Here is a 16,290-nt window from a genome sequence, read left to right as displayed (position 1 = left end):
CTATAGTCTAAATGATATACACCTAATTATGTACTTCCTATAATCACACATATATTATAAGTAATAAAAAAAAGAATCATATAGTGCAATTATTCTATCTTTGTGGGTTATGGTATTATTTTATATGTATCATTTATATCTTTTAAGAAAATACATAAAAGAGGTAAAAACATTTATTTAAAACAACTAAGAAAAGGACAAAGATGAAATCGCTATCCTCTTTATAATACATTATAATTGAGGGCATACAAAATAATTGTGTTTTTTAAGCTTACAAGCTAAAAATATACTTCCTTTTAAATATATTCATACCCTGTTTTAAAAATTGAATGTGTTCAACAACGTATAATGAAATTTATTGCGCCCGTCATAAATACGTATGTAAAACAGAATGTAATTTTTCTTAATGGTGTAGAAACGCAGGGCACTAAAATGAACTTAAAGTTGATTCAAAAAATGATTTTTTTATTTCTCATTTAAGCACCTTATTCTATTCGGTTATTACAAAAAACGAGCAAACATAAGTGTATATTTATGTTTTTTTTACTATTATATAGACATATTTATATGACTGTTTTTTTTAAATATGTATTCATAGAAGTTTTAAACTTTACATAACACATTTTTGCCATGATATTGGAAAATAAAACTAAAGCCTTTTCGATATAAGCAAGCTTCATTTTATTAATGTTTAATTACAAATAATGAACAAAGAAAAATAAATAAAACGAAATTTAAAAGAAAATATTCTTCAAATTAACAGTTCATAAGCCCAAAAAATAAATGCACAAGCAATGCAAAAAATTAAAAAAAAACTTATAAAAAAAATGTAGCAAATGGAAAATTTCAATATTTTAAAATTCCTAATAGGTCGTGTAAAATATTAAAATAACATTCATTGTTAATTCAATGTATAATGGATTCAATATTATATTCCGTATAAATAAAACCCACCATCCTTATTATAAATTCATTAATTCTTTTAGCTCTTTTATATGTTAACATTTTTATAAAATTATAAATAGTGTTAAATGTGTTATAAAAAAAGTATACATATGCTGTGATCGTGTTATGCCATTAATGAATATATTTATGTCATTATTCTTTTTTTTCAAATAGTATTTTTAAAATAATTATGCAATATAACTTGCTACTATGTAAACAACTAAATGTGTTACTTTAACGTAAGCATATTATTTGTTGTAGAAATTGTCTGTATTTTTATTACCTTATATATATACACAAAATAAATATATAGTCCACATTTAAAGTATCCACGATTTTCCTTTTTATATTATTTCTCTACTATTTTATTCATTTAAACCTTATAATCCACATAAATTTATTTATATACATTAATTTTGGGATGTTTTTATAAATTATCCCAAATCAATTTATGCATATACATATTATAGCAAGGTGCGCTTTAACTCAAATAGACGGTAGTATTTTTATAATAATTGCACTTCATTTTACATTTCTAAAATTATTTTAGTTACACAATTTCATTTGAACTTTCAAATGATATATATAAAATATACGTTATTCTCACTATCTGGGCACTAAGCAAAATATTGCGAGTTATAAATGTACAGATTTATTTAACATATTCTATATGCAAAATTGTCAAAACTAGAGCATATATTTTTATTTGTGGATACTATATATCTGGAAAGCATCATAATTGAATGTATTTTCTATAATGCTGAATTTTAGTAATGAACAATGGAAAACATTCACAGTAATATTCATTTTTTTTTAACATCTATTATTATTATATTTAACTAGATCCACGTTACATAATGTGTTATGACTAATTTTCTTCAATGCACATATTTAATTTGTCCTATATTTTTACTTTTATTTAGAGGTTGTCTGAAACCCTTTCAAGCCAATTACACTCAGAAAAATTTTATGATAATTTGTATGATGATAAAGAGGATTTAGATTTGTACTCTAAGGACTGTGCTTCAGTAATTTCTTTGGAGAAAGGTAATAAAGTTAATAATGTTTGTAAAAGTCTTGTAAAATATTTAAAAACAAAATATCAGCCACCAGATAAAGAAGGTTTTGCATACAATGATTGCATTCTTTTGAATTATTGGGTATACAATAGATTAGTTACTATTTATGGTTCTCGAAATAGTCCTAAGTTTTTCCCTGCTTGGGGAAAACTGGTATATATATGGAATACTATTATTTCTGATCAATCAAAAAAGTTTAGTCATAACAAATGTAAACCTGATGATAATATTGTCAATCACGTCGACTGGGAAAAAAGAAAGCAATTGTATGATTACTGTGTAAATTATGAAACAATAAAAAAAGCTCTTTCATTCTATGATAATATGTGCAAAGAATATTATACGTACGTTGATAGTAACGCTCCACTATATACATATTTTAAGACACAATGTACTACTCCAAATTATAAATGCCCAGAATTTTATAATGAATGTGAGAAATACGATCCAATACATGTATTAAAAAACTTTCCATGTCATGATGTTATGAAGAAAGAAATGGAAGAGGATGCTATTGCACATGCTTTACATGTGAAAAAAGTCACAATGCAAGATCGAGAAAATCATTCTGAGGGGTCATCCAGTGAAGACTATTCATCTGATCCTGCAGACATTGCGCAGGGGAAATCCCAAACTGCAACAAAATTGGGTGATGTACTACTTGGAGTTGTTGTAACTTCTATGGCTTCTGGAGCTATATATAGAGTAACTACAAGTTTCATTCATACGTACCAAATGTATAGAAGCTTTATTCGTTGCACTGCATACCCATAAATAAGAAATGAATATGTTACATTTATTTTATATTATTCCTTTATATACAAGTTTACTCCCTTAGGAAACCGTTTACGCGCCAACTTTGGAAACAAAACTATGCTTAGAAGTAATCTAAATGGAGGTGAAAATGTATTATTTGACTACACGTCCGATTCACATAACCCATATTATGAGAACATGGGAGAACGGTATATAGGATACCATCCTACGTAATATTTTTTATTTAAAAACAGTCTGTAATGTCAATTGAATTATGATTAATAATGTGAACATGCAAAATTTGAATGCACAAACAGTTATGTTGATATGTGAAAGCAGCAACGAGTAAAATGCAAATATTAATTGCATTACTTATGATATTACAAAAATGTTTTTATAAATATTATTAAAAAAAAATTAAAACATTATGATTATTATATAATTGCAAAAAAAAAATGATGTTAACATAATAGATATGTTGTAAGCGCCAATTTTGCAACTTAAATTGTTAAGCAGTGAACCAAATAAATGGGCTTTTAAAACTTCCACTTACTTTTAATGATTATTTATATTTTCTTCATTTTACATGTTGAATATGGAAACATTTTATGCACTTTTTTCCTGTTTTTTATGCGACGTAACTTAGGGAACGACGTATACAATAAGGTTGTTTTGTTGAACAATTGAGTTACCTGTTAAAAAAATTTCTAATTGTATATGTATATTTTTAATTTATACTTATGTTTTTTCCACTTTTTAGTGATTACAAATGTAGTGTACAATTAATCTTGATTTTATAACGTAGTACACTTTACATAATTTCATATATTTTTTCGTTCATTACTTAGTCTAAAATAATTAATTAGACAAGCAATAAAAATGATTCAGGTGGTAGTTTTGTACCTCAAGTTTCCCAAATGTGAGTTTAAATACCCATTTTTTTTTCATTTTTTATTTTATGATTTGTGTTTTCTAGGAGTTATTCACCTACGCTTTTCCATTCACTCTTAGATATTTTTTAAAAACAATCCCAAAGCGTTTTTAACTGTTTAAGATTTAAATGTGAATAGAATTCCATCACATACAAGGAGTAACTCTCTTTAATAATTAGCGTATATCTAACATTACAAGTGATAAATAAATACCGTAAAAATGTTTCGTACTATATTTCTCAATTTCCGGATAAGTTCACATATTTCTTTATCATACTTCCATAAGTAATAGTCCATTCCTTATATAGCATTGTACCTAATGCCGCTAAATAATATGCATATTGCATTTCAATTGTTTCCAAACTTCCATTATTTAATAGTTGACCTATCATATATTTACACTTTTTGGTCAAATCTGTTTTTTAGTAAGAAAATTTTAATGTATTCGAAACTGGCTCGAACGGTCCTGTGTTAAAATCCTTTCAATTTCTCCTGCTTTACATGCAGGGAAATATTTTATTACTATAATGATGCATAATAGAGACTCCACGAAGAAAATTATTTTTTTTTATCTCAGAAATTTTATTAATATTTTTTTATTATATTAACTACTTCGGTTTTTATCATTATATAATCAGCACAACACTAGTTGTTAATGCAAACCGAATGATAATTATTAGGGAAAATCATCACGTATACTACTCTAATGCACTTTTTGTGTAATTACAATAGCTTTAAATTATTTTACTTTGATCCGTCAAAAATGTGCACACAAAATAAWTTTCTTTACGTATTACAAACAAAAATATTTATGAAACCTATTGACAAAGCATTTTTCTTTGTAAAAATATTTATTCCAGCATTTTTCTTAAAAATTTACAAATAAATCAAAAATGATAATATTGTAATAATAAAAAAATTAATAGAAATTTTAAAAAATGTACACATTTTTTGAAAAAATCTGTATCCTTATCAGTCGCAAATATGATACACACAAATTTAATTACATTTCCCATTTAAATAAACTCAACTTTTTCTTACCTTTTTTTGACATTTTTACACATTTAAAAATTATTAATGTTCATAGCTCATGTATATTATTTACTTCAATCTGTTCGTTTATGGTATGTATGAAAAAATTGTAACTCCCTCAGTTTAACACAACAAATTATAAATATTATATAAAACTATGCTTGCTTAAGTACATATACATTAAATTAATTTTATGAGCACAACAAAAAGTTATCACACATAGTATTTTTGAAGTTTACTTTCAAATATTTATCTTATCTTATATAATATGCGCTTTTTATAACACCCTTCCGTTACACATTACCTGTGGATTATTCAGTTTAATAGAAAATTGTTAAAAAATCGTTATCAATAAATTAAAATGTACCATTATGCATTTCGTACACAAAGAATATAAACAAGAAACGGAAAGCTCTCACATATAGTTATTTCACATTAAGAACTACTTCCTAATATTAACTATTTTAAATACCCCTAAATCTAAGTACACACAGAACAATTAAGAAAATGTCTTTTTTCGGTTTGGTAATTATCACATATACTTATTTATATCAACATTTTAAGCATTTGATTGCATAATAATAATTTTTCTTCAAAATATATATTTATGTAATTAAGTATTTTACTTTTTAATTATGGTTTTCAGAATATATGCAAACAAGACTTACCCTCAAAAGAATTGTATGATGCATGGAATAAAAAGTTATCTTCCATAGATATAAATAGGGAATGTACATCAGCGAAATCTACTTATGAACACAAAAATAATGATACACTTCTCAGAATTTGCTCTATGGCTTTGGAATATATAGAAACTGATGATGAAATGCCTCCAAAAAAAAAACTTTCTTCTTGTAATCGCTGTAAATTGTTTAATTATTGGGTACTTAATAAACTACAAGAAATATTTAAGAATGATCATAGAACTGCCTTTAACTATCTTACCTTTATGATGACACAAAAGAATATTGTTAATTTTTACTCAAAGGAAAATGCATGCAAAATTGATTTTAATATTGTTACAGATAAAGAATACGATGTAAAAAAGCAATTTTATGAATACCTCAGAAGATTATCGTCGTATTGATATGAGAAGTAAAATGAATGGATCCTGAATGCACAAAATACAAAGAATATTTTGAAACTAGGCGTCCATTAGGAAGATATATTTTAAAAATTTTGCCATATGCACAGAAAAATGATTTTTCCGCAATTTATGGAAAAGATAACAAATGTAACACAAACAATATCCTCACTAAATTGATAAACAACAACCTTAAGTTTACCGAAGAAGACTCTGAAGAAGACTCTGAAGAAACTTTATCTGGAGTGAGCTTTCTAGAAGCAGTCTATAACATCAAAACAGAACTACTAAATTACGAATTAACACACAACCCGTTTTCTTATTTGAAACTCCAGTGGGATTATGGTATTAACAAATTGAAGAATTCATCCCCTTATGCTATGCCATCCATTCTTTCTGTAGCGGGAGTATCTGCGGCATCCATGTTTTTTTATTGAGTTAAAAAAAATTCGTTTTAATCACATGAACATTTTAATTTACTATTAATAATATACCGTAATTCACAATAAATATTCATAATATAATTACACATTATATATATTATATATATATATATATATTTTTTACACCAGTTTACTCCACTTGGACCCATGTTAAGGGGACGAGGCAGAAGTAAAAATATAAGCATTCATAATTTTAATGAAACATTGGAAGAAACTTTTCCGGATTTTTACGAAGAATTAGCTAATGTAAATTCTGGAAACGAGCGAATAAATATAGCCTATCATCCAGAGTGAGACCTAGTACATTATATTTTTACAAAATTTCAGCTAATTTGCAACAACTGGACCACGATAATGACAAAGATTGTTCACTTAATAATTGTATTTAATAAAATCAAATAGGTACCCACGAGATGTACTTCGCTTAATAAAAGAGTTACTTCTATAATTACAAATCAAATAAAAATTTGCACTATAAATTTACAAAATCTTTTTTTTAAAACCTGTTCTTCGTAAATTCAAACATTTCAAGTCATTCACATTCTTTTCCACATTTTTATGCACAAAACTATGTTCATTTTATGTGCAGTTAATCCTTTATGCATCTCACACAAATACAAAAATATTGAATGCATGATGTACATGAATTTCATAAATTGTTCTCATTAAACCAGTGTTCATTGTTGTTCTAAATCAGCATGTATTACTAGAGTAAGCAAAAAAAATCCATGTATTTGAACAGAAAATTGTGTCCTAAAAAAAATGCCTATTAGAAACTAATACAATTTATAATATTTTATCAAAATGGACTGCTAAAAAAATTGAATAAAAGAAAATCATTATAGAAAAGAATTCTTTTCAAATGTATTCTATATATCAATTTTGTTTTTTTTCTACAATTACATATCTCGTATTAGCTCTTTTTAAAATAAATACCCAATAATCGGAAATGTAAACTTGCATTATATTATTAATGTAAATTATAATTTATTAGAAACACAGAAAACGTGCATGCAACTCATCTTAAAAATTCGTAGTGTAAAATTGTAAAATAAATTAATATTTTTTCAGCATATAATTTGCATAATAAAATATTTTTTTACTATAGCAACCACTATATAGCCATATAAAAAAATTATTCATTTAAATGATCAACATGGAAATAAATATTTAATACAAATTCTGGAAAATGAATAAWYMWWAAAAATTRWTTTTTTTTTKTGTAATAAATTTTAACATATAATAATTTATTTTGTAGAACCGCGTAAAGCTATWTTTTCTAAGAWYCTTAWGAATYCATTTTTTTTTTTTTTTTTTCCCTTTTGGAYCATTGKAAAACCCCCATATATTTTATTTTTTTTGGGTTTATGACAATGCAAATTACTAATTTTTATTGGTATTACTAATTCACATATTTGTTTTTATTATTTAGTTAATAAAATAATTATTGTTTTTAGTTGTATTTACTCGCTAATAGGTATAGTATATTCTCAGTAAATTTAATTGTGGTATAAATTATCAAGTGGGTCAACACTAATAAAGACGTAACAATCTATGTGAGAAAAAAAGTTATTTCAGGTAATTCAGTGGAATATTTATATATATAAACAACTTAAATAGTGATTTTCCACGTAAAAAAATGAAAAAATATTTATCAGATATTTTAATTAATGTGTATATAGCATAGGCGTAAAGCTTTGGTAGCAGAATACATGAACCAATTATTTTTATTTTCAGGCCTACCCCAAAATAGCTTAAACATAGCAACAGTTTAATTACAATGATAAGGATAGTTAAATATAAAAGGAATTATTTTTTTGGAGTTAAAGCTGTACGAATTAGTACTAATAAAAACATTTACAGATAATGCTCTACTGAAGGAATTGCAAAAGAGAAAGAACTAGATAGCTAAATAAACGACATGAACATATATTTATGTGTGAACCTTTTACAAGAAAGGGCTTATGCATATTATTTATGCATTCATCAAAACTATACCAAAGCATTCTATTTTATATGTTATTACTATTTGTGTATAACACTTTAAACGTATTGATGTTGCTTCTGTTCAAAAGGCGATAAGAATTTCACTTGAACATTTACATTTTGCTATGATTTATTTTCAAGAACAGATTGAGATAAATCAGAAATTATAATATACCTACTGAAGATAAAAAAAAATATAGCACCTCTATTTGGAAAATAGCAATTAATTTGATTATAATACCAATACTATTATAAATAATTGTATAACTCCAAAATTTATTATTTCAAGTAGCACACTTTATAAACACCTTATTTAAAAATTAAAGCTTATACATTTGTATGTTTTATTAAGCGCCATTTAAGGTTGCCTACCTGTAATAATTTAATGCCTACCAATAAATTGGATTTTCTGTTCAAATGCGACTAATTATAGACAGAGAATTCTTATTTAGAAAGAAACGAAGGAAGAAGAGATATAAAAAATATATTTATTAAAAAATGGTTGAACTTAATTTTATAGAGCGAAAAAAGGGTATAATCCTTGATGAATATGATTATAGATACAATTTTGAAGAACTTGTAAGTAGTGTTAATAATAAAATTGAAGAATTAAAAAAAACAGATGATTTATCTAAATTTGTTCATAAGTGTAAAGATTTAGGTAACAATTTAGATAAGCATAGAAAAGAATGTATAAAATGTTATGAAGGTGAATTTGTACAAAGTCACTTAAATTTTGATACCGCCATTCATTCATTATTATCAGAAGTTACTAACTACGGAGGTTGTCCTAGACACTGGAGAAATGAAGATGATGATCGTATTAACTTAATAGGTGAATTAAATAAATTTTGTGAAGAAAAGGAAAGTTATAAATCGCATTTAAAAAAACTAGGAATCGAATGTCAAGAAAAAACAAAATGTAACAAAACGAAAAATTGCAATACAAAACAATTAGGATATAAATTATGGCTACGTGAAAAGCAAAACCACTTTAGATCAAAACAACCTATAATTAATGAGTATTTTTCAGGACCCAATCCAAAAATAAAACTTTTGTATGATTGTAATACATCTAATTCTTCATTATTTGAGGATAATACTAATTATTGTAATAAATGTGTTCCAACAGAGTCTGCTCCAAATGATGTGGCAAACTCACAATATTTCGTTACCAAAGGAATTCATACTTTTCCAGCAGATAACTCACAATATATTATTAATGATAAATCAGATTTAAATTATACCTCCCAAAGATATGGTTTGGGTAATATCCTTTATTATGGGGACATTTTAGGTTATAATGAGTATGATGATACTCATACCGTTACATTAAAGGACTCATCGTGTACAGATAATACGTATAATATTGTACAAGTATCTCCACCTAAGGTTACTCAGACTGTTCATGATAAAGAATTATCAAAGGCTCGTGAAATATCTGAGGTTCCTGCAGCATTTAAATTATCTGACGTGTCTACATCGTCTAAAATATCTGATCCATCTGAATCATCTGAATCATCTGAATCATCTGATCCATTTGTGTCATCTGAACCATTTGTGTCATCTGTGCCATTTGTGCCATCTGTGCCATTTGTGCCATCTGTGTCATCTCATATTAATGGTGTTCCAGAAATTGAAGGATCTTCTACATTATATCATTATTCCGAAAAACAATTGCCCCATAAAATTGAACCTCCTGAGCCCTGTATGTTCTAAAATACAAATTTGTACCTTTTTATATTATTCATTGTAACTATAATACTGCATGTAATGCTCATTATATACAATCATATAGAATAAAATTTATATTTTAATTATATGTGCAGCTCAAAATGGAGAGAATATCATGTTAAGTGAAATAGAACTACCTGAAATTGTCCCTGAGGCTGAAGAAATGTCTGTAAAAATGTACTTCATAATCATTATAATAATCATGGCTATTATAACCTTAGCTATGAATCTTATAAAGGTAAAACAAATATTTTATAATAAAAATGTTTAATATTTCTATAATTGTTCATATTGATGAATATGCAATTTCATGTAATGATTTATTTCTATGCTGCAGTATACACCCTTGAGGAGAAAATTTCAAAAGAAACCGAAAGAAAACCTAAATGATCTGGAAACAGAATTCCAAAAAACATTATTAAAGGGTTCACTTGAAGAAGAAAAAAATATATATTTGCCATACACACATTTATAACTATATATGATRAMTSCTTTGAAAACTAAAAAGACATATTAATACAAATAAACGTGGAACAGCAAAATGCAATTAAAAGGAAAATTGCATAACATTTATTATTTTAAACCGGAAAARCGAATCAAATGTAGGAAAAATTTACGTGCAAGTAAAGAAATCATATATCGGATTTGAATGCTACTTCTTCTGGTGATGTTTGTATAAAAATGCACGAGAAAAAAATAACAATAATAACTACATAAATGGCAATAAAAATATCGTTAATTTTATAGAAAAAAAAAAAGATAACACTAGATCACATAATATAAATAATATTCAAGGATAATTAAAATCATTATTTTCATCACTATGCATTGGTAGCAGAAGACGCATTAAGGTAGTGGGACGTTGAAACGTAGAAGAACAGAAATTATAATAGCAGATAAAAATTTTAAGTTTAAATTTTGTGTATAAAACATAGTTTAAATTAATCAGAAATGTCTTCCTAAAATTGTAAATACTTTTCTGAAAATAAACAAGACAATGTGTGAATATTCTTAAACACACGATGATTTATTTTCCCCTTTTTTACGTTTATCCTATATCACCATTTTTATGTGTGATAACTTATAGTACACTTTTACAGTACCTGTTTAAGGGCATATTTATGATGCGGTGTGGTATTCTATATCACAATAATTAGTTGATCATTAAACAGATATATTAAACCTATATATATTACCTTAGTTTGTACAAAATGTGTAGTAAATATGGCTTCAAAAATAATGCAGATAGTGAGGCATTATTATGACACACAATTATAGCTGTACCTATATATATACATTGTTACATATGTATATATATTATGTGCTTTATTATTTCCTTCAACACTGTTAATTAATTTTTTTAAGTTATTTCTTTTGATATTATATTGTGAAATATAACATGTAAAATAATGTAGCTTATTATTTTGCACTTCAAATTGGCATAATATTTTTATACATCTAAAGGACACTTCTAATTTTAATTAAATGTATAAAATTGAGATAATTTACTCTCATTATCCATATAACCTTAATATTTATTTTTCCTGAACAATATTTCGTATTATGCTAAACAGTATTTCTCGTTAATGATAATGTAACTTTAGACATTATCAATTTTATCCAAAGTGAATAAACGTTACAATTAACATATATAATGCAAGTATCTTTTGGTAACAAGATAAATTCAGAATATCCATTATGCGAATGAATAAAATACATCGCAAAGACACGAAAACGTAATAAAAGTACATTATTTTGTTTCACATTTTAGTCATAACCTCGTTAAACAATAAAGTATTTTCATTTTTTTGATTATGGCCAAAAATATTGCAACATATTTTTTCCAGAAATGATATTATATACATTTTTAAAAAGTCTTTGTTATCAATTAAATACATACAAAAAACAATGAACGCGTTCAATTTAATTCGTTTACAATAAAAAAAATATATTTAATGTAAAATACGCGCATTACAGTAACAAAAAAAAAAAAAATAAAACAAAAAAGACATGAAAAAAAAAAATCACTTTTTCATAATATTTAATTTAAAAGAACATCAAAAAATTGAAATAATTAGAAATAGCAAAATGAATAAAAATTTTCTAACACATAAAACAATATATAAAGCTAATCTTCAAAAAACAAACGCTAAATTAAATGCTCCAAAGACAGAACATTTTTTCTATTCTTAAGATTTAGTTGAGAGGGAACATGACGAAATTTCTATATTGAACACCAATATGTATAGTACATATCACTTATTTATAATAAAGAAATTTTTATTTTTATCTAAAATTTATTACACTTGCAAGATAATCTTGCATAATTATATTTACTTTTTAAAAGGATTCTCCTATATACACAATTTTATATAATAATTATATGTAAAACATATTATCATAATTAATTACTATATTGTAAATTTATACGAATAATTAAGCGTTAAATATTAATTCTTTCCTTTTTTCTTTTCTTCTTCATTCTGTTGTCCACATTTTTTTGCTTTTTTTTTTAATCTATTGCCTGTTATTGAGTAAGCTGAAGTAACATATTACTTAGCAAACCGGCGTTCAGTACTGTTCCAACTGCCAGTATAACATATATTGTACATTTAGTATACTTTACAGATCTCAAAACATGTTTTTAATTCTTAAAAATCTAGGAATACTTGTTACAAAATTGCCGAAATAAATGTTTCCATTTGATAAAAAATATTCAAAATTGTAATCTATTTCATTGAATATATCCTTCATAATGGTAATGCATCCTCCCTCAGAAAACTTAGACCTTTTTTTTTTTGAGTATATCATTTTCTGTTAATTATATTACTTGTTTATTACCTTCTACAGTTTCTTTTGATAATTCTACTTTCATAAAATTTTCTGCAATTCATTCAGCTAATATTAATCGATCGATTCGTGATTTCAACATTTTATCTAGGTTCATATTTTTAGGACCTGTTATGATAGTCCTACTTCAAAATTTTGAAAAAATATACATTATTAAAGGTTATGTGTAATCCTGTATTAATCATTTATTACTTTTATGTTTATAATAGGAAATAACAAGAATGAAGAAAAACCATTATGAAATTATATTATACCACATGAGACTAATGTGCACATGACCATATAAAAGGGCATGAAATAAAGGGTTTTATTATAAGTTAAGGACGTCGTATTGTTTTTGTTTATGGGTAAAATTAATACAGTTATCAAAAACTCAAGTTATTAAAATAATAGATGCATTATTATTGACAAAATGATAAATGTTATTATAGTGATATTATTGTGCTTTTTATTACTATATCTCAAATTAAAAATCTTGTCTTATATTTTAATTTTGTAGATTATCGTTTATAAATTATTCCATTTAAAAAAGATTAACTCTAAAGATTTTATACAGTTTCTATTTTTTATTTTGTTTTATGTAATGGCATACTACTTCTGGTGCATCATGTACTATTGCAGTGTTAAATAAGATAAAGAAAATGATGAAAAGTTATGTTTAAAAAAAAACAATCCCTATTAATAATACCTAAATAAAGGGCTATAAATTAAAAACAGGATTGTTATCGATATTACATAATTCATAGTTATCAATAAAACGATTTTTGTAGCATTATAAATAATTCCATCCTAATTTTGTAAAATATATTTTGAAAAACACAGCATAATTATAAATAAGTACATTTAGTTAAAAATTGGATAACGTAAAAAGGTGTAGTTATTTTGAAAACTTGTTCCACTTTTTATTCTTCTGAATATTACATATTATAATACTACATAATAGACTTGTTTTAAGAAGCATATATAATTTAATAAGTTTATTTCTTACCTCTTCGACTTTTTCGTAAATATTCGTTTTTATTTTTATTATAATATAATTACTATTCAGAACTACATAAAATTCTTTTACTTAGAAAAAGTTTAATTTCTTTTTTATCCGAATCAATTAATTACTCTTTTAATATAAGATGAACTGTTAATAAGTTTAAAATAAAATTGAAAAAAAATTCCTTAATGTCTATAATTTTTATTTTAACAAATCATATTAACATGTGTATGCATTAAGAATAACCAAAATTGGTATCATATTATATGCTGTATAATTTTCTAAATATATCTTATATTTAATTAACTGTATTAATAACAATTGAAAAAGTTTTAGAAAAAATATATAATAAGTTATTTGCTATTGTTTTTTACATAAATGACCTAGAACATACAACCAACAGTTTTCTTAATTTTTTACACAATTATCATAATATATGAACTATTTTAACGAGCTAGAACTATATATTAATTGCAACTTTTTTATTTAAAATTATAAAATGTAATAATATCCGATTACATGTATTTTTATTTTCTTAAAATAATATAATTATATTCCTATAAATTTATATTAATATAATAGAGCTTATTTATTCATTTTTATTATTTATATGTAACTAAATATTTATTGATATTATAAGTAAAAAGAGGAACACACACACACAAAAAAAAAATAAATAAATATACATTATTTTTCCTTATTATTATTTAAGCATAATTTATTTTTGATCTTTCTAAAAATAATTTAGTTCCGTAAATTTTATAAATTTTTTTTTCTCTTACTTAATTTCCAAAAAATAATAAAACTTAAACTTTACAATATGAATTTTTGTAAAGAAAAACATAAAAAATATAATCTAGCGCAAATAATTATTAGGAACTTACGGGAAATTTTATGTAAATCATATACAAATCTTGTGTTGCTAGTGCTATTGAAAATGATTTTTTCTAATGATAAATATAAGTTATGTAAGAAAAATGCATATATTTGCCATATTTATTTTTTCTTAAATGGAAATTATAACATGTTTATGTTTTTTTTGTTTTATAATCTAATTTAAACATAAACATGATATAAAAATATATATGGTGATTAATATTCATAGAAAAGTTATAAACTAATTGCAACCTGATATTTTTAATGTGTATAAACAAATAATTACCAACTAGTAAAAAACATCTAACTTTTTTTAGTTTTATTTATTGACAATATTTAAAAATTAATATTTTAAATAAGAATTACAGCATAAATTGTATTCCCTAAATATTATAATTCCAAATATTATATTATGTTATGTGATACGATAAGACAAATAAACCCTAGGCATTTTTATCAAAGTTTTGTTATATGACTCATTAGTGCAAAATATATCATTTCCTTAAATGTTACAGATTTAAATATCACCTAGTTTTTATCATAATTTAATATGCTTATTCTATATATTATTAACTACTCTATTTAAGCATAGTATTGTGTAATCATGATTAAAAAAGACTAACATTTCAATATCTGTTTTTATTTTAAATTAATAAAAAAAATACATAATACATTACTATATTATATTTTATTAAGTTTGTCATATAATTACATATGTTAACCAATTTTATTAATTAGAATTAACGCTATAACTTATACTATAATGGCACCTAAAAGGAATCAAGATGTATACACATATTTTATTTTATATTAAAATATATATTTATGGCTTTTCATTTGTATATTATAATTCACTGAAGATATATAAGTATTTTTTTAAAATGTGTATTTCGATATATTTGTATAACTAACCTTTGTCTTTTAGTACGATTTTTTCGAAGAAATGGATAGTTATTTAACCCTCGAAACCCAAATTAAACAAAAAAACGAAAAGGAAGAAAAGAAAGCAGAATTTTGCGATAATATAGCCCATGACACTGATAGCAACGTTCATATGATAAAAATTTGTAAAGAATTTGTAAAAATTTTTTTGTATTCAAAAAAAGAATATAGTGGTAAAAATTCAACTGTGAAAAGTAAATATTATAAATTCTTGAATTATTGGTTAAATCGTAATTTAATTTCATTAGCAAGATATGACTACGTAAAGGATGTCTTTTACAGGCACATTAATATAAACTTATATACATTTGGAGCCACAAATGAATTAAATGACAAAATTTATGAAATGGAAATCAGTACTATTAAAAATATGAGTATGTTATATAATTTATATAAACATTATTTGGATTTAAAACATGAACAAGGTAATTTTTACAAAACATTCGTTAAGGAACTCAAAGATAAATATAATGAAGCCTTGGAAAAATGTTTTAGCGGAGGAGGAAGCAAATTCTGTAACGCATTAAACGATTTTAAAAACTTTTATGAAAATGATAGACCAAAAATGAAAAATGTACTACTGGAAAAATATGTCCATCATTACCAGAATTTATATTACCAAAAATCATAGAAATACAAGACTTTA

General features: G+C 24.4%; 4 protein-coding genes across 4 annotated transcripts, besides 2 other annotated features; all 4 read left to right on the top strand.

The window, feature by feature from the left end:
• Nucleotides 1–1,725: 1,725 nt before the first annotated feature.
• Nucleotides 1,726–2,916, top strand: PVX_005580 (variable surface protein Vir4, putative; the record flags this gene model as incomplete). The annotated part of the gene is made up of 3 exons (XM_001612564.1): nt 1,726–1,741; nt 1,906–2,729; nt 2,863–2,916. 3 exons carry the CDS (start codon nt 1,726–1,728, stop codon nt 2,914–2,916), a joined length of 894 nt encoding a protein of 297 aa, XP_001612614.1.
• A 2,932-nt stretch (nt 2,917–5,848) lies between these two features.
• PVX_005575 (hypothetical protein) lies at nt 5,849–6,265 on the top strand (the record flags this gene model as incomplete). The annotated part of the gene is made up of 1 exon (XM_001612563.1): nt 5,849–6,265. One exon carries the CDS (start codon nt 5,849–5,851, stop codon nt 6,263–6,265), a length of 417 nt encoding a protein of 138 aa, XP_001612613.1.
• A 95-nt stretch (nt 6,266–6,360) lies between these two features.
• Nucleotides 6,361–6,388: a microsatellite.
• Nucleotides 6,389–8,755: 2,367 nt separating this feature from the next.
• Nucleotides 8,756–9,976, top strand: PVX_005570 (hypothetical protein; the record flags this gene model as incomplete). The annotated part of the gene is made up of 1 exon (XM_001612562.1): nt 8,756–9,976. The coding sequence occupies one exon, from the start codon at nt 8,756–8,758 to the stop codon at nt 9,974–9,976; it is 1,221 nt and encodes a 406-aa protein (XP_001612612.1).
• Nucleotides 9,977–11,972: 1,996 nt separating this feature from the next.
• Nucleotides 11,973–12,015: a microsatellite.
• A 3,630-nt stretch (nt 12,016–15,645) lies between these two features.
• PVX_005565 (hypothetical protein) lies at nt 15,646–16,275 on the top strand (the record flags this gene model as incomplete). Its single annotated transcript, XM_001612561.1, has 1 exon — nt 15,646–16,275. The coding sequence occupies one exon, from the start codon at nt 15,646–15,648 to the stop codon at nt 16,273–16,275; it is 630 nt and encodes a 209-aa protein (XP_001612611.1).
• Between the last annotated feature and the right edge of the window lie 15 nt (nt 16,276–16,290).

Source organism: Plasmodium vivax, genomic scaffold (genome assembly GCF_000002415.2).
Source record: "Plasmodium vivax scf_6808 genomic scaffold, whole genome shotgun sequence".
Taxonomy (NCBI): Eukaryota; Apicomplexa; class Aconoidasida; order Haemosporida; family Plasmodiidae; genus Plasmodium; species Plasmodium vivax.
The sequence above is the reverse complement of the archived record's forward strand: the minus strand, read 5'-3'. Positions and strand labels throughout refer to the sequence as shown.